The sequence below is a fragment of the Coffea arabica genome, chromosome 6c (assembly GCF_036785885.1).
Source record: "Coffea arabica cultivar ET-39 chromosome 6c, Coffea Arabica ET-39 HiFi, whole genome shotgun sequence".
Classification (NCBI taxonomy): domain Eukaryota; kingdom Viridiplantae; phylum Streptophyta; class Magnoliopsida; order Gentianales; family Rubiaceae; genus Coffea; species Coffea arabica.
In genome coordinates this window covers 20,482,080-20,506,231 of record NC_092320.1, presented here as the reverse complement: position 1 = coordinate 20,506,231, position 24,152 = coordinate 20,482,080, and the positions used below count along the sequence as shown (strand labels likewise).

The following is a 24,152-nucleotide window of genomic DNA, read 5'->3' as shown; positions in this document are numbered from 1 at the left end:
CTTGTGGGATCGACCCTTAATACCCTATACTCGTTCACGATTCGTATACTTGCGATAAATCGCGTGTGGGGAATTTAGGAATTATAAATGTAAAATTTGATTGTGGATGAACTAATTGTGTATGTATACCCCGCACACGTCACTCATTTTCCTACAATTGGCACCATTAATCAAATATAAGTAGAATCTATCAATTAAAATAATATTTGGCTAAAATCAAGGGAAAATAATTATAAATTTAGCAACTAATTACAACCTATCACATTTTGATCACCAGGAGGAACTTCTTACAGTATTAAGAGCTTTAATACAATCTCCAAGTAATTTCTTTGTTTAAAAAACAAACACATGGTAATCAGTCAAATTAAGCTGGAAAGTTGTGCATTTAACTACTCTATTAACTATTAAGATTTCAAAGTATGATGATTTTTCTTTTTCAGGTGCATTGGGAAGCCTCAGACCCATTACAGAGTAACTGATTGACGACTAGTAACCCTATTACATTAAAAAACACAAATTGTGCCTATTTAAAAACATCTGGTGGATTGCAGAGAATCAGCAGGTGCTGCTGATGATCATGGCTCCAACTCTGATGACATGATGTTGAAGTGTGGGCTGTTCTTACTCCATCCTTCACTACAAAAATCCTATGGACTGTATCCCTTCTCCCGTGCAAGTTCCAGTCCGTAGGTCATGCCCCATTATTCATCTGCGACATCAGTAAAAAGTGCGAATTAAAAACCATTACAATTAGCAAGTGAAAGATCCAACTTCAAATTATGGTATTGGTCAGTCTTTGGAGAAGTTTAAGCTAGACTCACTTCATTGGTTTCCTCAACTCTTGGATAAAATGTTATGGTTCGACAATACCCACAATGTAGATTTCTTAGGCTTATGTAGATTTAGATTATACGTAGTAATACAAGAACATATCTCGGTCTAATCGGGAAAAATCCGGCCAATCTGGTGCAACATTGTGATCCAAACTAACATGAATTATTTGCAATTTGGGCTGAAGCATTCATGTGGAGGTATAATAGAAGAAGAGACGTGTTTTTGTCTAATTAGAATGACTGTGCCACTAACTCGATCATAAATGGTAGAAACTACAGTCAATCCAAATGACATGAGAAATACAGAGGTGGACTTGATCAGGTACAGAAAGAAAGTTAGTTCACAAGGCTGATTTGACGGAGATGGAGCGATCAGTAATGGCACCACGATGGACATTGTTGCTCAACAATAAGTTTTTCAGCTCGCTCACAAATCTGTCCATTGCCAAACCCGGCAGAAAAATAGGAACTACTCTTCCTTCCTCCCCCTTCTTGTTCTTGAAGGGTATGTGAAAGCTGGCAACAGTACCCTTGGCCGGCCCCCCATACACCGGCTTTCCCCAACCAAAGTCCACGTCAGTCAACCTAGACCGGGTACCATCCGACACAAGATAAGTCCTCACCAGAGTGAAATGAGGCCTCCCTTTAATAACCATTAAATCAGCCACAGATCTCATGTAATCTTCTGTCACAACACGTTTGAGCTTGGTCACCAGCTCCACTGCATATCCCACAGGCTTGTTGCATAGCTCTCCAGCTGTCGTCAGCGCCGTTGGATATGCTATAACATTGCCGTAGTATCCTTGGGGCAAGGGAGGATTGAACCTGGAACGAGCATTAACAATGCACATCACGCGGACTTCCTCGTTAGGTTCAGGCTGGAGGGCGATGGTTCGGCAGCGCCAGAGGCAGGCTGTGAGAACATCAAACGTCGAACACTTGCGACTAAGGTCAAGAGGGATCGATTTTCTCAGCGCTGAGATCTCTGCCGGGCCAAAGAAGAAAGAACGATGGACCATGTCATCCTGGGGAATGATGGATCCCTTGGTGTCAGCTACCTGGTCGTATTCGTGGTGGGTGCACGTCACCCTTGGCGGGTCTCTAGCATTGAGGAGCTCTCTCTGCCATACTGGCTGTATAGATGGGGCAGAGGCTCCCCGTGCGATTTCTCCCACCTCATTCATGAACTGACTGACTCCAGCACCATCAGCCATGGTGTGATTTAGGCGATATGCGAAGATGAAACCACCGCATCTTAAACGAGTTACCTGCGTAACGTTTTACATGATGGGAATTGGACAGGTACATTTGGTCTTAAGTATAACTGGTGCGATTGTTGTACACATTTCATGGTTTTGTGTACACTCAAATAACTTTTGTTGTATTACATGATTTGATGTACATTTCTATAACTTTTATTGTACATCATGAAATACAACAAAGTATCATGAAAAAGTATAATAACCATACCAACAGCACCTGAAACCAATCGTACCTATCTGAAACCGTATATAGTACAATACCATTACAGTTATATATATGATCAGTGAATATCATAGTTTAGCTAGTTAATTAGCTGCTACTTACTGGAACAAAATATGAAAATACCCACTACTATGACTTCCAATCGCTATTTATCGTAACTAAGAATTTATAATTCTACCAAAGAGTTTCATCCAAATCCAAATAGTTACTCCGTATCGTGATACTAAATTTTTTCATACAATAATTGTAGATGCATTTTACAGAATTCCCATTGGCACTCAGTAATTGATTGCAAGTGTAAGAACAAAAAATAAAGCCCACTCCCTGAACAATTTAGTTGGTAGTGGACAGGGCCAGGCCTACTTGTGGGGCCTTTATCATATTTTTTTACTTAAAGGGTACTCCAACCTTTCGCTAGACTAATTACTAAGGCTGTGTAGAGCCTTGTCACAATGATACACACAAGGTTTATCATTGAAGTTGCCAATTTATGTGAGACGCCACCTTAGACGAAACTAGGCGAGATTTATCTAAAAGAGTGTAGATTAGAATCATGGATATCCTAGCGCAAAAGAGGGTAGCAATTTTCTACCGTTAAAAATAGGTAGTATTGCCAAGTATTCAACTATCAATTTACCTCTTCCTTGAGAAACTTAGAAGAATCTGGGAAAGAGTGATGGGGACACCTTCACATTCACGAACCAAAAAAAAAAAGACACAAAAGAGTGGTACAGTTGTTGGGTTGTACCTGTATAAGCAGTAAAGGACAGTGAAGGATTCCTCCAGAGTGAGGAACATCATAGAGGAGCTCGTCCAAGCACGGGAATGGAGGCTGAAGCGCATCCCCAAACTGCTCCAGCGTCACGTCTGCATCGGCTTCAATGAACAGAACACCCTCTCCCGTGCACTCAACCATCAGCTTTCTTCCGGGGCCTTCTCTCAGCCGCCCTGCAAACGGGTAGTAGAACACCAGAGCCTTCGCAATAGCCTCCCTGATCACCTTCACGGGGTCTAATCTCCTCCTGGTCCCATTAATCCTGGGATCATTATTATGGTTATGGTAAAAATGGATGGCGGGGAGTTGAGTGCGAAGACCCTCTTGATCGTCGATGTCAGAGAGGAGCTTGAATTCCCTAGGGGTGGACTTGGCCGGACGGACCAGCTCAGGCTTTTGTCTGGTCACCCTGAATGTCAAAGACTTTTTTGAGTTTGATGATGCTGATCCGGATCCCATTCTACCGTCCAGAAACAAACTTCCACCACCTACTGATTATCTACAACAAATATATTTCTTTAGGAAATGCAAACAAGCAGCAAGAATGTTTTGCATGTGTATAACATATATGCGATAATGTCACATATCTCCCTGAGGTTTAGCCTAATTACAGGAAGCTCCCCTCAGGTTTGTATAATAACAATTACCGCCCTTCACTATTTTAAAGGGCCTGACTCCTAACCATAATTTTCAGGAAAAAAAAAATGCCAAAAACCGAAATGAAAATGAAGAAGTCACCAGAAGACTCCAACTCCATTTCCTCCACCCTTTTCACCCCTCATCAAATCTTACCCTTTTTCAATTACTTGGCCAGCCTCATAACTTTCAAATCTTCCCTTGCCGTCTAATCCTCATCTCTGTCGGCAGTTATAAACATCCTGCCGTAGCAAAAAAATTTAAAAAAAAGGTGAATAATAGTGTCCAAAACCATGAAGCTATCAAACATGCAAGAAAATCACAACATAGTCCAACCAATAGTAGACAAGAAATCGTGAATTCATCAGCCACATATACTTGCATATCAGCCTCAATCTTGTGATTTGCAGTACCACAATCAATTTTCCAGCTACCGATGGGTTCCTTTCGTCATGTCACTCGAAAGTCCGAGGAGATCAACTTTTGTTCATAGAGGATTCAGCCATGATAAATCGGTGCAGGAACACGTACTTGTCTGTACTTTTTTGGAAAAATGAGGAACGAGGGAAGTGTGGCAGTGGTAGAAGAAGAGGGCATGGAGTGAAAGACTTGGGAAAGAGATGTATGAATTTATGTGAGACACAATTATAAGGGGAGAATGAGGCAAGCGTATAACTCAATTAATATTTGTTTTGTATTATGGATAATATCAGTATCCTCCTTGAGGTTTCTCTTAATTCATCTGGCATCTTTAAACTTTTAAAAATATCACTTACCTCCCTTATTTTTGTTATTTGTGTAACGAATTTTTTAGAAATCCAAACTACTCTTTTACTTGCTAAATAAAAATATTCCCATACAACTTTATTTACTTTAAAAAATTATCACTTAAAAATAATTTCTGGTAGTACTATCACATCATAATGCTATATCCCATAAAAATATAAATTTAAAAAATAAAAAATTTATTTGCAAAGAAATACACTTGCGCTAGTTTAGCTATATATGTTCGAAACTGATTTCTTATGAACTTTATATTTTTTCCAACCTTTTCTCAACTCGTGCCTAAACCTTTAAACTATACCGATCATTATAAAAAAAAATCAACTCAAAATAAGCAAATAAATCATACCACACTCCATTACAATCATGAAAAGCAAAAGATAAATAAGATTCAATTTATAATAATTTACAAATGAAATATTGTATAGTCATCTAAAAAAATGAGTAAAAGAAAACGTTGGAGAAAAGGGAAAGAGAAGAAAGTGACTTTTGTTTCTTTTTTTTTTTAAAAAAATTTTTTGAGTTTCATTTATTTAATATGTGAATTATGCATCAAATAAAAGTTAATATAGCTTTTTACAATTATTTTTAAAATTTTAGGAGTGCCAACTAATATTAGAAGAAACTTCAAGGGAGGTTTCTGATATTATCCCTTGTATTTTATTATTCCTTGAAAATTTATCCCCTTCTAAAATTTATTTGTAGGAGTGTCATTTTGGGTTATTCATGGGAATTTATTTATAGGATAAGAAGTGAGGGCTAATGAAGTGCTTTGGCTCTTTGTCTCTTTGGCTATTTGAGTTCACATACAGCTCAATCGTTGTTTTATTATTCCTTCAAATGTTATCCTTTTTCTAAAATTTGTTCATGGGAGGATCATTTTAGGGTGTTCATGGGAATTTTATCTCCAGGCCAGCATATTGGGTTTGTTTTGTTGTCTTAAAGGTGAAATAGGGGGTGTAAGTGATAGTTTCTAAAATTGAAGGGAGCTTGACAGGTCCATAAATATATTCATATAATAAGTTATCATGAATAAGACCGGGGCACGGCTTGTATCTTGACGTCTAGCGTGGCGGCTGATGCTTGATAGATGCCGTTCTTCTTGACTACTAGGGCTGCAAACGAGTCGAGTCGAGTCGAGCTTTGAGCTAATCGAGCCGAGCCTCGACTAAATTTTACCAAGCTCGAGCTCGAGTTCGAGCTCGACGAGCCAGCAATTTTCGAGCTCGAGCTCGACTCGAATCAAGTCGAGCCGAGCTCGAGCTCGAGCTCGAGCTCGAAAAATATAAAAAAATAATTATTTTATTTTTTAAAAAATAAATAAAATAATATTTTTTTCTTAATAAATAATAAAATATTAAGGATATATACGTAATTTCACTATGAAAATAAAAAATTTAAAAAAAATATAAATATAATATACATAATTTTATTATTAAATAAAAATAAAAATAAAAAATATATATATATACTCAAGCTCGCGAGCCGGCTCGCGAGCTAACGAGCTTAATATTCTGAGCTCGAGTTCGAGCTCGAGTTTGACTCGAGCTGGCTCGAGCTCGACTCGAGCTCGATTAATCTCGAGCTCGACTCGAGCTTGACTCGAGCCGCTCGCGAGCGGCTCGATTCGTTTGCAGCTCTATTGACTACCACCTGAACTTCACCATTTAACCTCACAAATTGTTTATTGACAAGTGTTCAGATCCGTTTGTGCAACTAATAGAAAAATATTATTAAAGTTTGAGTAAAGTTATATCATTTTTAAAAGAATTGGTTTTATATTGTTGACAATAAATATTAAAATAATTTATCAAAATAAAAGGCATAAAGAGATAGTTATTTATAAATAATTCATAACCATAATTAGCAGTTGAATATATTAGGTAGGCAGTAAGTAAGAATATTTTAGAAAAAAGGGCAAATTTTACTTTACCCCCTGTGGTTTAGCGTTTTTCACATAACCTTCCTATAGTTTCAAAAGCTATACATAACCCCCTTATGGTTTGGATTAAAGTGTCAAACTAATGGAAATAGTCACTCGTAACGGCGTCACCTAAAATGTCAAAAATACCCTTATGTAAGGTTGAAATTTATGTATTAACCAAGGGGGGTTATGTGTATGTTTTGAAAATCATAAGAGGGTTATATGGTAAAGTATTAAACCATAGGGGGGTTATATGGTAAAATATAAAAATCATAGGGGGTTAATGTGTCATGTATTTATAAGGGTAATTTTGACATTTTTAGAAGTTCCGTTACGAGTGACTATTTCCGTTACTTTGACACTTTAATCCAAACCATGATGGGGTTATGTATAACTTTTGAAACCATAGGGGGGTTATGTAAAAAAGGGTAAACCACAGGGGGGTAAAATGTAATTTATCCTAGAAAAAATATAAAGTGACAAAATTTTATTTATACCAAAAACCGCATCTCCCTTTACATATGGTATAGACGTTGAAGCATGAGTTAGTAGATATGATTTTCCTATGAACATCATAAACATGTGTTAATGGTTATATTAATACTGAATCTAAGGGGTTAATTTTTTTATTACTATTCTCTCTTTTTTTGTTTCCATTTTACATGAACATGTAGCTGCAAAACTTAACGAAATTTCGACGTTGAAATTGCACTTTTCTCTTTCTTCTTGGAGAACTTACTCATATTTTTCAATTTAGATTAAGCATATTAAACGAAAGGCACGGCTATATGCTTGCGTTTAGATATGATTAACTAGGTTTTGGGATGTTATGAAGAAGTTTATGTGAAATACATGAATAATTATGGTAGATGGAATTCAAACATGACAATTTTCAATCCACTGAAAATAAAACGATAGGGTATGTGGAAGCAGGTCAGAATATAGTTGCCTTGTAGCAGACCTATCAAAATCTCCAAAAAATGTTTAAAAAATATATATAGTTGCTTGGAACATAGAACTTAAAGGTCTCATAACTTTTGAACTAGAATACAAGAAAGTTGAAGTGTTACAATGGACAAAACATTCTATATAATATATAAAAGGGAAAAGATGGGCTGTTTCATCAAACTCATTTTACCTTAATATATCATTCTGGGTTTTTGGGTAAAAGTAGATTGAAGGGTGTGATCTTGGAATTTTAGCAGCTCTTTCAAGGTTTGATCATATCTAGACACAAAGATATTTTAGCAGCTCTAGATATTTTTCAATTTGTATCTTTCAAAGCTATGTGTTTGAAAGGGGGAAGGAAAAGGGCAGAGAGAATGAAGAGTCAAAGGAAGGAAAGTCTGGACAAGAAAATAAATAAAAAGAGAGAAAGAGTGCTAGAGATGAATGCATTGGTCTGCTGCTCAATTAGTCCAAGAAGAAGCCCACCTATAGAAAGCATCAAATTTAGGCCCAAGAGAATTGGAGGCTCCATCTTCTGCCATAAATCTCAGGTGATTCATTAGGCTCTGTGATGAATGCATCTTTTGATGTTAATGATTATAACAGCTTCAATTTTTTTTTCTTTTGTTTAAGAACAACTTTAACTTCTTTCGTTGAATTAGTAATTGGACTTATTGATCTTGATTTTTTGCAATTTTTAATTTCATCATTATGCTTGTTACTCTATTTCCTTTTTTTAATAAAATTTTCAGAATTTTTAAAAAATATCATTAGTAAAAAATATGCGTATCACTCGATTTACAACCGAAATGCCGCGAACAATGCGGAGCAATTGTGTTTGTGACCGCAGCTGATACTGCGATCGCGAACCGTGCTTCCAAGGGTTTCGAATTATTTTTTAACTTAAAACTAATATGCCCTTCAACTCCTCGATCGCACGCAACTTGCATCTGCCGGCAATGACAACGCTGCAAGCTTGAATCACCATGCTTTTGGTCTTCAAGGCTCCAAGAAAACACATCATTGTAGGAAGGCATGTCACCAAGGCCGGTGGAGACCAAATTCCTATCATCAAGCATTCTATACTATACGTGCAACAGCAGTGCATATTCTTTCATTATTTATGTGTATCTGTGCATATATATATATATACACATGCAAACACAGGACCATGCAGTAATTAAGCTGCCAAACGCATAAATCAGCGGTTATTCTGGTAAATTTAATTAAAAAAAAGTGGAAATTTTTTCACAAAAACAAATACCCGATTACAATTTTCTTCTTCTTCTTCTTCTCCTCCAATCACCACTGCTAAAAATTTATCCACAACTTCCTGCACAGCTTGTCTCTGCTTTCCCAATAGGCTCCCTCCACAGTTTCTCAAAGCTAGTAAAGTTATCGATGAGAGATATCAGGAGAAAAAAAGAAAGAAAGGAAGGAAGGTAAAAATAATTGCAAGGATATGGTTAATATGTTTGTTGGGTGTAGGCTTATGGCAAATGGTGGTTCATGCCATCTATAAAATAAGCAATGTTTCCATGCTTATCAGATGATGAGACTCTTATATAGGTCTTTTGTTGAAAGAAATGCCATCAAGCTGTCACAGTCATCATCTTCCCTTTTCTTCATATAATCTACAACAAAATCCATTTCCCTGGAATTCCAAAGATTTCAATCAATAAATTAACTATAATCATCATGATAACCAATACCATCATAAAATTAAAGAAATAGGAAGAAAAATGGTGTCGCTATAAATATTCACTTATTATTGAAACTCCGCAGAACTTTTATGATTATCTTAGAAGATGATTTAATTTCAGAAAATTTCCTTGTTGAATTCTTTTTTTTTTTTTTTAAATGATAGATGATCAGCTAAAGTTTACAATTCATGTCTTGTTATCAAGTTACATATCACGTGCACCAATCGTGTTTAGTAACTTGTTAATTTCGTAACATCCATTGGAGGTATACTACCAGGTCTTAGGACCTACAAATTCTGAATCTGTATTTCATAGAATCATAGAGCAAATAGATTGAATGGCTTCAACCATGTCTCTTAGTAGGTAAAACTTCTTGCATTTATATAACTTCAATAAAATATCTTCAACAAGTGAGTGTGTATTCAATTAACAAGTTGTCCTAAAATAAACCATAGCTTGCACTTTGTTTGCTAGCATAGGGAAGTCTGAAACTTAGAGCAGCATGCATGAACTTCAAAAGTAACCCCAAAAAGAATCAAAAGAAAATAAGGAAAAAAAATAGTTCAATTGTCATTGAAGTCAACCAGATCTAATCTTAAAACATTTCATCATGATTACTTTGAGTCCTATCAGAATCAACTTATGAGTAGTACTCTTAGTTCTAGCCCTAGCTTGGGTTAGTTTTTCATGTAGGGCTTGAAGGAGTTGGAGCTGAAACGGGAAAACATGTTAATTGTTAACAAAAGTCACTCTCCCTTGTTTTGCACTGGTATCAGCTACAATGGTAGCTTCAAATTTTGGGTGTGCAGGTAAGAGGTCCATCACAGTCTGAGAGTGTCAAAAAAACGATGTATGAACCCAACGCAGAAAGGAATAGAATCCATATGAAGCGTAGGGTTGAGCTGCTAGGGGAAGCCTTGAAGTAGTAGCATATTGTTCAAGTTCTCCTAAAGGCCAACAAGTTGTTGCCTGCTGAAGGTACTTGGCAACTTCTTCTATGATATTTAGGTTTGTGGTTCCAGCCCGAATGCCCTCAACATCAAATAAAGCTAGGCTGAATTTTGTTTCTGCCTTCCTGCCTTTCTTATGGATTTATGGTAACTTTATGTTGGCTCTGAGCCTTCTTTGTTTATTCCTACATTCTCTTCGTTTTTCTCATTCTTATACATTGCTTAATTGCGTTTTTCCTTTCTTCATTTTTTTTGGTTACCCAAAGTTTGAAGACGCACATAAACAATAACTAGTGGTACGATCAGCAAATGCTGTGAACAGTGAGTTTTTATATCCTCTGTCTTACTTCCCTCTCCTCTTTTTTTGAGGAATTCTATTTCTAAACTGTTGTTCTGAGTCTTAGATTGTTATTGAATGACAGTCTTGATTAGGGGTGCAAACAAATCGAGTTGAATTTCGACTTAATTGAGTCGAAATTCAACATAATTTTATAAAGTTCGAACTTGAGCTCGAGTTCAAAATGTCAAACTCGAGTTCGAGCTTAAAAAAAATAATTATTTTATTTTTAAAAAAATAAATAAAATAATAATTTTTCTTAATAAATAATAAAATATTAAGAATATATATATATAATTTTACTATTAAAATAAAAAATTATATATATATATAATCGAATTCGAGCCGACTCACGAGCTAACGAATTTAATATTTTTAACCTCGAATTCGACTTGATCAGTTCGAACTCGATGTTGACTGAACTTGAGTCGAGTTTAGACTCAAGTAGTTCGCGATCAGTTTGATTCGTTTGCAACCCTAGTTTTGACTATTTCAGCTACTGCATCATCATAATTTGTGGAAATTTCAGGTGGGATTATCTGAATTTTATGCTTCTGTGGCAATTTATCAATATATGTACAAGGTGTAAGAGTAAACTAGTTGAGCTATGCACTTGAAGACTAGGTTTGATACTATTGGAGTATGTATTTATATGAGCCATGAAAGGCTCCATACTACCATGTCAACCCAATATCCTACCATAGATCCTTCCCCTTCAATTCGAAGGGCTGTTTCAATTAAATTAGATTATCTTTATGAAATTACAATTGAACTAGAAATATTTAATCCTATTTCTCTTTCTCTATTAAACACGTGTTCTACATTTGTTAAATCTACTTTTGCACCCCCTCCGCTTTTTCTTTTGGGACTCTCTAGTGGACAAATTAGACAATCGGTCTAACACTTTCCTTTACTCTCGAGTTTTAGTCAATGTTTTAAAAACCGGACCGTTAATCGAACCGGTGAAGTGAAAGGGTCGAGGTTCAACCGGTCGGACCGGTTCAACCTCGGTTCAATGAATTTTTTAAAAAATAATTTATATAAATATATATGTGCACAAAATAAGACATGTAATGGATAATTTAATACTTTATATGATGAAAAGTTTACTATTTTTGAATAACTTGGATTTTTAAAAATAAATTTTTTAAATTATAAGTTAAAACAAATAAATTTCATCTCAATTTAAATTATATCTACCAAAAAAATCTTAAATATAATCCAAAAATATCACAATATTTGAAATTATACAAAATTCACGTCTATGAGAATTTAGACATTGTGAACTTAAATTTTAATTTACATTTTGGAATTTAAATTTACAATTTAAAAAAGGAAATTTGGAGTTCGAAGAAAATCAAGAGAATTGAAAATAGAAATGCAAATTTGATAAGAAACAAAAAATTAGATAAAAGTGAGTGGTTGTGGTATTAAATAAATTGGGTTAAAGAAAAATAATTCTTTTTTAACTTTTTTAAATTTAATGGACAAAAACAAAATTAAAATATGGAAGAAAACATCAATAAATTAAAAATAAAGAGGTTTGATAAAAAAATGAGTGGCAAAAGAAAAGATGATAGAGAGAGAGAGAGAGTGTGTGTGTGTGTGTGTGTTGAAGATTAAAAAGAAAGAGTCATGAAAAGATGATATTTTGTGAAAAAAATGGAACAAAAGAAATATGAGTGTTTGTTTTATATAAATAAGTTATCAAAAAAAACTAATAAGATGTGATAGTGCAACGGTTACTACATTGGTCTTCTATTACAAAGGTCTTGAGTTCGAATCTTGATAACTACATTTTGCAAAAAAAAAAAAAAAAAAAAAAAGGAAAACTCAAAAACCGGAAATAACCGGTTCAAATCCGGTTCAACGGTTTAGCGGTCCGACCGGTTTTTGACCGGTTTCTTGACAAAGTCAAACCTGGCATTGAACCGGACCGGAGCCATGGCCGGTTCGCGGTTCAACCGGTCGAACCGGCCGGTCCGGTCCGGTTTTCAAAACACTGGTTTTAGTTTCTTACGATCTTGATCTAAACAAGAATTTTCTTTAAGATATTGGCCTACAATATGAAGTTTATGACATAAATCCACAAGAGTTCGTTTATGACAATCAGACCTAATTTATGACACATATCCCTAAGAGCAAGAATAACCCTTGAAGCAAAAATCAGTTTATAAGGAATATGTAGTGATTACTGTGGCTTTTTAAGATCTTACATCGACACTTGAGTTTTATGCTGGTAGCACATCTTGCCAAATTTTCAAAATTTTATAATTCGATTTAGGACATTCTCCTATGCAATGGATGATAACATAATCATGGATAAAAGAAGAAGAGTCTGATCATATTGGTCATGTTGTGAATGCACGATCATGGTATAAACAAATGACTCCAATGATGCCACGGGCAAAATATGTGCTGGTGATGGTGACATGATCTGTATATGGTTGATATACATGGTGCATGGACATTGAAGATCTCATACTTTTTAAGCGAAATTAGACTGAATAACACTCAATTATCTCTCGGTTGTGATGACTAAATTTGCTAGGAGATCATTCTTTTTTATTCCTCAATTTTTCATTTTGACAATTCTCTTCTGCAGCTGCAAATGCAACAGGAAGGATTGAATACGTAGAGTAAGTGATTAAGCACTTAATTTAGCAAGCATCAATCGTAAAATGTTGAAAACGAATTCAAAAACTTAGACGGTAAAACTTGGTCAATTTCATATGAATTTTTTTGTATAACTAACACTAGTAATGAAATATATTATGATCGGTGTCGAATTTTGAAAGTAATTTTATTGAAATGTAATGCAGAGAAGTTCTCTTTAATACAATGGAAAGAAGACTAGTCGAATAACCAACATAGAATAAGAGAAATGAAATTGTTGAAAATTACTTTGTGACTTGGACTGAACACCAATCACCAATCACTCATGATCTTTCAAATCAACTAACCAATTAATGACACTCAAGCTGCTGATAAATAGCCCTAGAGCGGTTAGAATATGCCAATGTTACCTCTTTGAACAAATTGAAAAATTTGCTATTTTAACTTGCACTTTGTCACCCATCTTCATGTTTAAGCTTGGGATGATAATGAACAAAATTTGTCTTCAAAATTCAGTTGCATCTTTCCTGTATGTGAGTCCGAGTTAAAATATCTAAAGCTAAAATAGCAAGACAAAATAAAAGAAGAGAAAAATGTAGGAGAATTTATCAAAAGGAAAGAAAAATTTCGGAGACAGGAATATTGGAATTGGAAAGCCACCAAATAATTAATGTGAACTTCACACAAATGAAAATTTGAGGCTAATTCAGGATATGAACAACAATGTATTATCCAAACATTGTTGGCATATAAAATTTACTTAATGTCCTATGATAGTAATAGCTCGGCTGGCGACTACATTTAATTTGCTACAGTTCAAATATTTCTCAAGTAACAAATCTTAACTCAGGAATTCAAAAACCAAAAGAATTTTAAAATTAAAGAAAGTAATGAATGAAACAATAAGAAATGTGAGCATTTTCATTGGCTGATCAAGATTAGTACCTGCAAGTGACTTGCAATGTGATGATGTGCTAAGCCTGAGATATCCATCACCTTTTGTATTGCCTTTGAATGAGCATCTGAATAACGAGGAAGACTGCTCTGGTTCAAGAATTTAAAATATCTTGTCTTCACTCTGAACTTCCCCCACTACTACTTTGCCCCAACATCTTCGAGGTGCTAAAACTTCGTTTTTAACAATTCCATATATATTTGATGACAATTCAACCATTTTAGAATTCATTGGCAAGTGAATCTCAAAACACCATTTTTTTCATTTTTATTAAATTACTCTATGTAATTAATTTGGGTTATTCTTGAAAAGTGTGTGTTCAAACAATTTAGATTTGGCAAGTTGCCGTCAATGAAAGAGGAAGCCTTGTCACATCCACACTAACTTGTGGGCAACTCAACCAAAAATATAACCATTACACGAATTGCGCACATAGTAGACCACTTAATTATCTACTGAGACAACCAAAAATAAGTAAATTAGTTGGAAGTATGCTATTTTAAGAATGGAATAGATTGTTGAGTTTGTCTTTGTAACCCATATCGAGAATTTTATAAAAAAAAAGTCTCTTTTTGTGGTGGTTATAAATATAGTGGATTTAAATGAGATTAAATATGCTAAGGGCACTAATCCAAGTGTCGTATGTACCAATTCAAGAAAGTTTTAGGGGGCTCATGTTCCAATTTGAGAGGAGTTTTGGTTAAACATCAAATCAAAAAAGCAAGTTAATAGGCTTTTGGATCGTTAAGTATTTTATGCTATTTAATATGCAAGTGTTATTTTATGCTATTTAGACTCCTTTATGTTTTCAATTTTAGGTACCTTTTGGGCATTGGAATTATTTTCTAGGTTTTGTACTCTTTTTCTATTATAGTAAATCTGCAACCCCTTTACCTATGGATGTAGATCAATTAGGCCTAATTACGTAAAATTTTGTATCTTTCTGTTTATTTTATTTGATTTGTTATTGTCTTTATTAGGTTGCCAAGAACTCTATTGTTCTTGTTGATCAATTTTCTGATACCAAATCTAACAAATTGGTATCAGAGTTTCAGATTTTGGGTTCTTGATGATAATAATAGACTATCAATTCTGGGATATTGATTTAGCGCTACATAGAGTGAAGAAAAATTTTCGTTGGAGTTTAGTTATGGTTTAAAGAAGAGCTATTTTGGCCCGTTGGAATTCGTTGAGAGTTTCGTGAAGAAGGTGGAGCAAGATTACTATATTTGCTATTTTAACCCTTCGAGATATATTGAATTTTTTATGAGTTTTGACTCATCGGGACCTGTTGACCCTTTTTCATCTTGGTTTGTTGATGGCTTGTTGGGATTTGTTTGGACTATCATGGTTCGTTGGAATCCGTTAAATTTTTTCTGGAGAAGGTGGAGTTTGTTTGTTATTTGTCTGCTATTTGTCGATATTGGATACACGTCAAGGTAGAGATTTAATGAGTTTGTCTTTACATCCTACATCGAAAATTTTACATAGAAGTCTTTTCTCATGGTGGTTATGAATATAGTAGAGGTTAAATGAGTTTAAATGTACTAAGGGCATCAGTCCAAGTGTCATATGTACCAGTCCAAAAGAGTTTTAGGAGACCTACACCGTAATTTGAGAGGAATTTTAATTAAGCATCAAACCAAAAGAGCAAATTAATGGGCCTTTGGACTGTTAAACATGACAAAAAGAAAAACTGAATTGTTCTGTCATATCTTTTGTTCTAGACTCTGTACAACATTTATACAAATGAAATTTGACTTTTGTCAATTCCATGAAATCTGTAATTTCCTAAAAATTAGGAGCTAATTTATTCTATCCTAAAATACATTAGGAGTAAATTATTCTATCCTAAAATAGAGCAGAAATCATGGGATATAGCAGAAATCATGGGATATACATAGAAAAAGATATTCTAGATTTTCAACACTCCCCCTCAAGATGGTGAATAGATATTTTCCATTCCCATCTTGCATGTAATGTCTTCAAAGTTGGAAGTTGGTATTCCCTTAGTTAAGACATCTGCCAATTGATTATTTGATGCTACATATGGAGTGCAAATCATGCCACTGTCCAGCTTTTCTTTAATAAAATGTCTATCAACTTCGATGTGCTTTGTGCGATCATGTTGCACTGGATTGTGTGCAATGTTGATGGCAGACTTGTTGTCGCAATAGAGTTTCATAGGTCCTTCGCTCTTGATTTTAAGATCATCAAGTATTATTTTGAGCCATAGCAATTCACAAATTCCATGAGCTATAGCTCTAAACCCTGCTTCAGCACTTGATCTTGCAACAACCGATTGCTTCTTACTCCTCAATATCACTAGGTTCCCACCAAGAAATGTACAATATCCTGAAGTTGATCTACGATCTGTAACAGAACCTGCATAATCAGCATCAGTATATGCCTCTATGAGCAATCATTTATTTTTCTTGAACAAAATTCCTCTACTCGGTGTCCCTTTGAGGTAGGATAGAATTCTATTGACAGCCTGCAAGTGTTTCTCTCTTGGATCATGCATAAATTGGCTTACTACACTTACAGCAAATGCTATGTCCGGCCTTGTATGGGACAAGTATATCAGTTTGCCAACCAACCGCTGATATCTTCCCTTATCTATTGTGCTATCATCCTTCTCTTCATTCAATCTCAGGTTAGACTCAATGGGTGTGCTTGCTGCCTTGCATCCAAGATTGCCTGTTTCTTTAAGCAAGTCTAAGACATACTTTTGTTGGGAAACAAAGATGCCTTTACTTGAGTATGCCACCTCAATGCCTAAAAAATATTTCAACCTCCCTAGTTCTTTAATTTCAAACTCCTTTGCTAAGCACTTTTTGAGTGTTTCTCTTTCAATTGGATCATTCCCGGTGATGATGATGTCATCTACATATACAAGTAGAGCTGTAACACCTCCTTTTGAATGTTTTATGAACAAAGTATGATCTCCTTGACTTTGTTTGTATTGCATTGCTAACATCACTTTAGTAAATCTTCCGAACCAAGCCCTTGGTGATTGTTTTAATCCATATAAAGCTTTCTTTAACCTGCACACTTTCTTTTCAAAAAACATTATATTGAAACCCGGTGGAGGTTCCATGTACACCTCTTCTTCTAAATCCCCATGTAAGAATGCATTCTTCACATCAAATTGCTGTAAACACCAACCAAAGTTAGCGGCTAAAGACAAAAGAACACACACAGTATTCATTTTTGCAACGGGTGCAAAGGTCTCTTGGTAATCTATCCCATATGTCTGTGTATATCCTTTTGCGACCAACCGTGCTTTATGCCTTTCTAATGAACCACCAGCTCTATATTTCAAAGTAAATACCCATTTACACCCCACTGTTTTCTTTCCTTTGGGCAGGTTTACAATTTTTCAAGTCTTATTTCTCTCTAGGGCATTCATCTCCTCTTTCATAGCATGTAACCAGTTCTTATTTCTAAGTGCCTCTTGTAGTGTTTGTGGGATTGAAATGGAGTTGATGGTGGTAAGGAAAGTTTTATGTTGTGGAGAGAGTCTATGGAAAGATACGAAATTTGAGATTGGATGCTTAGTGCATGCTCGTGTTCCTTTTCGAACAGCAATAGGCAGGTCTAAATCATTAAATTCACAAGGAGCAGAGTCAGATTGAACACACAAAGGAACAGAATTTTCAGTACCTGATTGTGGTTCAGACTCTTGGATTTGCACAGGTTCAGAAATATGAACTTTCTTCCTTGAGTAGACCTTGAGTGGTGTAGTTGGATTTAAACCAGATTTTTCCTCAGCTCCAAGATCAGGTTCAATTTCTTTACTGGCATGTTCAACTTCAAATTTAGGTTCAGGTTCAGGTTCACTGCTAGTATGTTCTCCTTTAGAATATGGTGGATGGTTAGGCTTGAAAGACTTTAAGTTTAGTGTAGGACTTTGAAGATCAAGGAGAAATTTCTTATCTTCCCAAGAACTCTCCCCCTGGGGATGAGGATTGTTACTTTGAGAGTAAGGTTCATTTTCAACAAATGTGACATTCATGGAGATAAAAAATTTTTTTGAAGGAGGATGATAACACTTATATCCTTTCTTTGTGTTTGAGTATCCCACAAAAATACATTTTAAAGCTCTTGGATCAAGTTTCCCTCTTTTTTGTGTATGAACATGTACAAAAGCAACACAACCAAACACTTTTGGTGACAATGTGCAAGAGACATTAAAATCAGGGTAAAAAACAGAAAGAGCAGCAATGGGACTTTGATTATTTAGTACTTTTGAAGGTACTCTATTTATCAAATGTGCAGCAGTTAAAACAGCCTCCCCCCAAAAAGTTTTTGGAACTTTATGTTGAAACAAAATTGCTCGAATCACATTGAGTAAATGTCTATTTTTTCGTTCAGCAATCCCATTTTGTTGGGGGTGTATCTACACAAGATGACTCATGTATTATACCCTCTTTTTGGAAAAAAGATGAGAGAATTTGATTAAAATAGTCTCTTGCATTATCAGATCTTACTCTTTTAATCAAACTTCCAAATTGTGTACAAATCATTTTATGAAACATTGGAAAAATACTGCTTACTTCTGATTTTTCTTTCATAAGAAATAACCAAGTAGTTCTAGTACAATCATCAATGAATGTGACAAACCATTTTGCTCCAGAAATACTAGAAATTCTACAAGGCCCTCAAATATCAGTATGTATCAAAGAGAAAGGTCTAGTAGATCTTGTATTACTCAATGGAAATGAAAGTCTATGATGTTTAGCAATTTCACATGTATCACAATGAAAACTACTAACATCTTCATTCTTGAAAAGTGAAGGAAACATGCTTTTAAGTAGAATAAAAGATGGATGACCAAGACGGAAATGATGAAGCCAGATTTCAGATTTATTATTTGAGGAGCAGGTGAGGGATAACTGATTTTTGTTCTTCTTGTTGCCACTCATCTCCTCAAGGTAATAAAGCCCGTCATTCACCTTAGCAAGTCCAATCGTCCTCCCCGTAACCAAATCCTGAAAAACACAGTGAGTAGAATAGAAAATTACTCTACAGTTCAGATCTTTGGTAATTTGATGGATGGATATGAGATTGGAGGACAATTTTGGGACATGCAACACATTATTTAGGGATAAAGAATTTGATAGATTTATTGTCCCTTGGCCTGCAACAGTTATAGGAGATCCATCCGCAACAGTAATTTTTCTATTTCTAGGACATGGGTTGTATGTTCTAAATCTGATTGGGCTGTGAGTCATATGGTCAGTAGCTCCTGAATCGATGACCCAAGAGCCTAGAGAAGACATGCTTGAGGCACTTAAAGCATAAGAGTTAAGGTACTTACCTGATTGAGCCAATGAACACGTACTAGAGGACTTTTCAAGGGAATTTAGGAGGTTTCTTAGCTTTTCGATTTCTTCTTTCTTGAATTCTCCCATACCAGCCTGGTTGGATTTTTCTTGTGTTTGGTCTTCTCCAGCAGTTAAGTGGGCTTTTCCCCCTTTGAATCCTCCTTTACGACTAAGGACTTGTTCCTTCCCATGGAGTTTGAAGCAATCATCTCGCGTATGGCGTGATTTTTTGCAGCACGTGCACCAAATTGTGTCTTTATTTGACTTTGTAGAAATCATTGCCGAGCCTTCTAATGTTTTAGGCTCTAACATGACTTCTCGCCTATTCTCTTCAGCTCGAATCAATGATATTGTCTCATTCAGAGATGATAATCTTTCCTTCCCCAATATCTGGACTTTGACCTGATCAAATTCCACATTCAGACCTGCAAGGAAGTCATAAACTCTATCCTTTTCGATAAAGTTTTTCAAGGTGGCTGCATCTTCACTACACAACATCTGAACACACCGATATTGGTCCAGTTCCTGCCATAGATTTTGCAGAAGGTTGGCATATTGAGTAACAGAAAGGTTGCCCTGTTTAGTGGCTGAGATCTTTGTTTTGATCTCATAGATTAGGGCAGCATCTCCTGCCTTTGAATAGGTCTGTCGAATAGTAGTCCATATGTCTTGAGCTGTTGGTAGGAACATACAAGTATCGCTTATTTCAGGTAACATGGAGTTCCACAGCCATGACATGACCATAGAATCCTCTTTATCCCAAGCAGCGAATTTAGGATCTCCCTTTTTCGATCCAGTTCCAAGCAAGTGGCTGATTTTGCCCTTTCCTTTGAGAAATGTTTGAACAAATTGTGACCACTTCAAATAGTTTTTTCCATTGAACCTGTAGGCTGCCTGGATACTCTGCAAATCCCCTGTTTGTGGAATATTTGAGGTCTCTTCTGATTTGGTATTGGAGTGGATTTCTGATGTTTCAGTTTCAGACATGTTGGAGGTTTCAAAGAAAAATTTGCAATGAAGGCCTAATGAAAAAAATCAGCAATGAAGGCTGGAAATTGCACTTGGCAATAAAGACTTGAAGAGAGGAAAGCACTCAGCAATGAAGGCTGACAAGAAGAGGTCCCAAGAGCAAAAGCTCTGATACCATGAACAAAAAGAAAAACTGAATTGTTCTGTTATATCTTTTGTTTTAGACTCTGTACAACATTTATACAAATGGAATTTGACTTTTGTCAATTCCATGAAATCTGTACTTTCCTAAAAATTAGGAGCTAATTTATTCTATTCTAAAATACATTAGGAGTAAATTATTCTATCCTAAAATAGAGCAGAAATCATGGGATATAGCAGAAATCATGGGATATACATAGAAAAAGATATTCTAGATTTTCAACAAAACATGTTATTCTATTTAAACTTTTTTGTATTTTTAGTTTTCGGTGCCTTTTTGGCCTTGGAATTATTTGTTAGGTTTTGTACTCTCTTTATTTTATAATAAATCTGCAATTTATGTTCTCTGATTTAATGTCTTATGGTTATTATTTTATTTGAATATTAAGGACACTCAATAGTTAATTTAATCTAATAACCTAAAATCAGTTAGAGCAGTTAAATTCATAATTATTTAATTACTTTAAATTAGTGGTAACTAACATGATTGGATTTGTGTCAGAAGAACATATGGGCTAACTTAAAATAACCCTCATAGCGTGTTATTTGGTTAGAACAGGGCTTCTTTAATTCTTAAAGTAATTGAAAAATTAAATTTTATGTTTGTGCCTAAGGTTATTTCTTGATTAGGGAAGTGATTAACGGTCATACCTTAATCACCAATACAGTAAGAAAAAGTTGATTGTTACATGTTTGGCAGTTATAACTTGTTTATCAGTGAATAAATGAAATTATCATTGCATCGATGATTAATTGAGTGAATTGATAGGGTGTTAATTGTTAGTAATTTTATTATTAATTTCCCCCTTTGTCCCTGCCAAACATTATTTTAATTAGGATTAAAAACAAAAAAGCCCCATGTGCTAAACCTAATATACAAATAAGCCCCTTATGGTTTCAAAATATACAACGCGACACCTCGTGCTTTGAACTAAGTTGTAGCCGTGATGGAAATTGGTAAAATTAACGGGAATTGATAAAAGGATCAAAATGCCCTTGTATAATACCCAAAAGGCAATTGAACGGACTCATTTCTTCCCTTCAAACCCTACGAAGAGAGAGAGAGGGAGAGAAGAGAGAGAGGGAAAGCGAGAGCGAGAGAGAGGAAGTAAAGCCCAACCAAACGGTCTCATCTTCTTTGCTGCAATAGACGCTTTTTGTGGGGGGAAAAAGATGGCGAAAGCTTGGGATCAGGTTTGCTTGCCGAAAGAGTGTGGTGGCCTGGGTATTAGAAATCTTTCACTTCTCAATGAAGCAACCCTCAGCAAACTTGGGTGGAATTTGTTGAAACATGACGATGGTCTTTGGCAGCAAATCCTTTACAGTAAATATAGTAGCAAGGCTTTCTCGTGTAAATCAAATGCTTCCCATCTGTGGAGAGGTATATGGAGCACGGCTGCTATTTTGGATGAGGGAGTTTGTTGGAGAGTGGGTAATGGGAAATCCATTCACTTTTGGTTAGATACCTGGCTTACGGATTCACCTCTAGCTAGTATCGTACCAGAAATCCCAGAAGAACATCTTTCACCTAAGGTGATTGACTATTGGAATGGTAATGATTGGCATTGGTTTGATCTGCAATATTTGGGTGTTTACCTTAGAAAATTCCTGATTTTATGAGTTTTGAGACTGGTACTTTGGATTTAAAATAAAGATTTTTGCTGTTTAGGGACTACGACTTTGGTTTTGAAGCCGAGATTTTTTTTTTTAATTTTTGGGTGTTGGAACTAGGAGTCATGCAAATAATTTCTGAAATGTCCATTTCTAATGGGAGATTTTTGCTGATTTGGGACTGCAAGTTTGGATTTAAAGCCGAGATTTTTGTTGATATTTGGGTGTTGACTAGGTGACGCAAATAATTTCTGAAATTTCCATTTGTGATAGGAAATTTTTGCTGATTAGGGGTGTTGAGTAGGATCTGTTAGCCAAAACCCAAAATCAAATCCTTTTACCTTAGCCAAGATTGTGTAGTAGTTCCTCGTAGGTTGAGTTCGTATCCGGAGAATGACTTTACCTTTCAAACCTCCTGCGTGGTAATTTGATTTCTCCCAAAAGCTAGTTCAATTTCTCTCAATCAAGTAGAAATCGATTCTATACACAAGCATCGCTGGGAGGGAGTTTTATTGGGGGCTAAGGGGTACAATAGGAATATTTGCTAAAAATTAAATATAATGAATTTGCTTTTAGCTTCCAGTACATCAGTCCCGTTAATTTTATCGATTTTCGTCACGGTTACAATTTAGTTCAAAGCACGAGATGTCGCGTTGTATATTTTGAAACCATATGGGGTTTATTTGTATATTAGGTTTAGCACATGGGGCTTTTTTTTTTTAACCCTTTTAATTATTAATATCTACTCATATTTGGTTATATATGGTATCTGAATTTAATTTCAAGAAATGGAGTAGAAAACTATAAAAAAAAAGGAGGGACTTTCTGGAGCAAATTAATTCACACATGGGAGACTTTTATAAAAACTCCCCCGCGTCCCGAACTTGAAAAGAAATGAATTACCCCTAGTTCTTGTGGATTCGACCCTACTCATCGCTATATACAAATTTGTATTTTTTTGAGTAGGTAATTATTATTGTACAGGTTTGGTACCTGTTAATTTTTGGCGCCATTGTCGGGGACTGGCGTTAATTATTTGTTTCTTTTTAATTTCAATTTTGTTCTAATTTTCTGGTATTTTTCTAGTTTATGCCTCATTTTTCTCGTACAAGCGAATTAATTTTCGATCCTAAAGTAGAAAAGACCGTGCGTAGAACGAGAAAAAAAACTAGACAGATCAGAGAGGAGCAGTCTAGTGTTGCATCTCAAGGACTTGATCTGGAGGTTGAGTTGACGAATTTGCGTGGTGATAACTCAAGTGATTCTGACCAAGAGGAAGTCACCATGGCGAATGTATAAATACTAAGGAAGTTGGTATCCTAATTTAAATCAGCAACCTTTATGCATTACTTTCCCAAATTTGAATGATAACACTCCCTTTGAACTAAAATCTGGTCTAATTCATCTTTTGCCATCTTTCCATGGTCTATCAGGTAAGGAGCCTTATAAGCATTTGCAGGACTTTGATGTCGTGTGCAATAGTATGAAATCTCCGTGAATCACAGATGAGCAGATAAAAATGAGGGCATTCCCTCTCTCCTTGAAAGATTCCGCGAAAGACTGGTTGTACTTTCTACCACCAGGTAGTATCACCACGTGGGATCAGATAAAGAAAAAATTCTTGGACAAGTACTTTCTAGCGTCTCGAGCTGCAAGTCTAAGGAAAGAGATATGTGGTATCAAACAACACCCAGGCGAGTCTCTCTATGAGTACTGGGAGAGGTTTAAGAAGTTGTGCATTTAAGAAGTTGTGCATAAAATGCCCTCAACATCAGATAAATGAGCAACTGCTCATCCAATATTTCTATGAGGGGCTACTCTTCAGGAACAGGAGCATAATTGATACTGCAAGTGGAGGGGCATTAGTGAACAAGACTCCTCGGGCAGCATGGGAGTTGATTGAGGGGATGACTGAAAATTCATAACAGTTTGGTTCAAGAGAGGATATCCCGACCCGTAAGGTGAATGAGGTAGAAACATCCTTTATCCAACATCAATTCTCCGAATTGACGTTTTTCATGCGACAACTAGCTGTGGGAAGTGCGTCACAAGCCAAAGTATGTAGGGTATGCACAGCCGTGGATCATTATACGGAG

The 24,152-nt window shown here is 35.6% G+C and overlaps 2 protein-coding genes across 6 annotated transcripts; both read right to left on the bottom strand.

Moving 5' to 3' along the window:
- Positions 1 to 974: 974 nt before the first annotated feature.
- Positions 975 to 4,370, bottom strand: LOC113693628 (benzyl alcohol O-benzoyltransferase-like). 5 transcript variants are annotated; one of them, XM_027212189.2, is made up of 4 exons: positions 4,066 to 4,370; positions 3,886 to 3,971; positions 3,067 to 3,592; positions 975 to 2,101 (listed from the first exon to the last, which is right to left on the bottom strand). In XM_027212189.2, exons 3-4 carry the CDS (start codon positions 3,550 to 3,552, stop codon positions 1,175 to 1,177), a joined length of 1,413 nt encoding a protein of 470 aa, XP_027067990.1. In that variant the 5' UTR covers positions 3,553 to 3,592; positions 3,886 to 3,971; positions 4,066 to 4,370; the 3' UTR covers positions 975 to 1,174. The 5 variants fall into 5 exon arrangements, with proteins under 5 accessions (XP_027067990.1, XP_027067992.1, XP_071909354.1 ...); XM_027212191.2 differs by having other exon boundaries at positions 4,108 to 4,370; XM_072053253.1 differs by having other exon boundaries at positions 4,112 to 4,370.
- Positions 4,371 to 18,666: 14,296 nt separating this feature from the next.
- On the bottom strand, positions 18,667 to 20,262 carry LOC140008672 (uncharacterized). Its single transcript, XM_072053514.1, has 2 exons — positions 19,269 to 20,262; positions 18,667 to 18,939 (listed from the first exon to the last, which is right to left on the bottom strand). Exons 1-2 carry the CDS (start codon positions 20,260 to 20,262, stop codon positions 18,905 to 18,907), a joined length of 1,029 nt encoding a protein of 342 aa, XP_071909615.1. The 3' UTR covers positions 18,667 to 18,904.
- Positions 20,263 to 24,152: the final 3,890 nt, after the last annotated feature.

Bases quoted from the DNA above. Each gene is read 5' to 3' on its own strand.
- LOC113693628 (XM_027212189.2), bottom strand. From the start codon at position 3,552: ATGGGATCCGGATCAGCATCATCAAACTCAAAAAAGTCTTTGACATTC. The intron at 2,102-3,066 runs GTACAACCCAAC...AACGTTACGCAG, and splicing joins GTCCTTTACTGCTTATACAG to GTAACTCGTTTAAGATGCGG.
- LOC140008672 (XM_072053514.1), bottom strand. From the start codon at position 20,262: ATGTCTGAAACTGAAACATCAGAAATCCACTCCAATACCAAATCAGAA. The intron at 18,940-19,268 runs GTAAGTACCTTA...TGTGTTTTTCAG, and splicing joins GTGTTCATTGGCTCAATCAG to GATTTGGTTACGGGGAGGAC.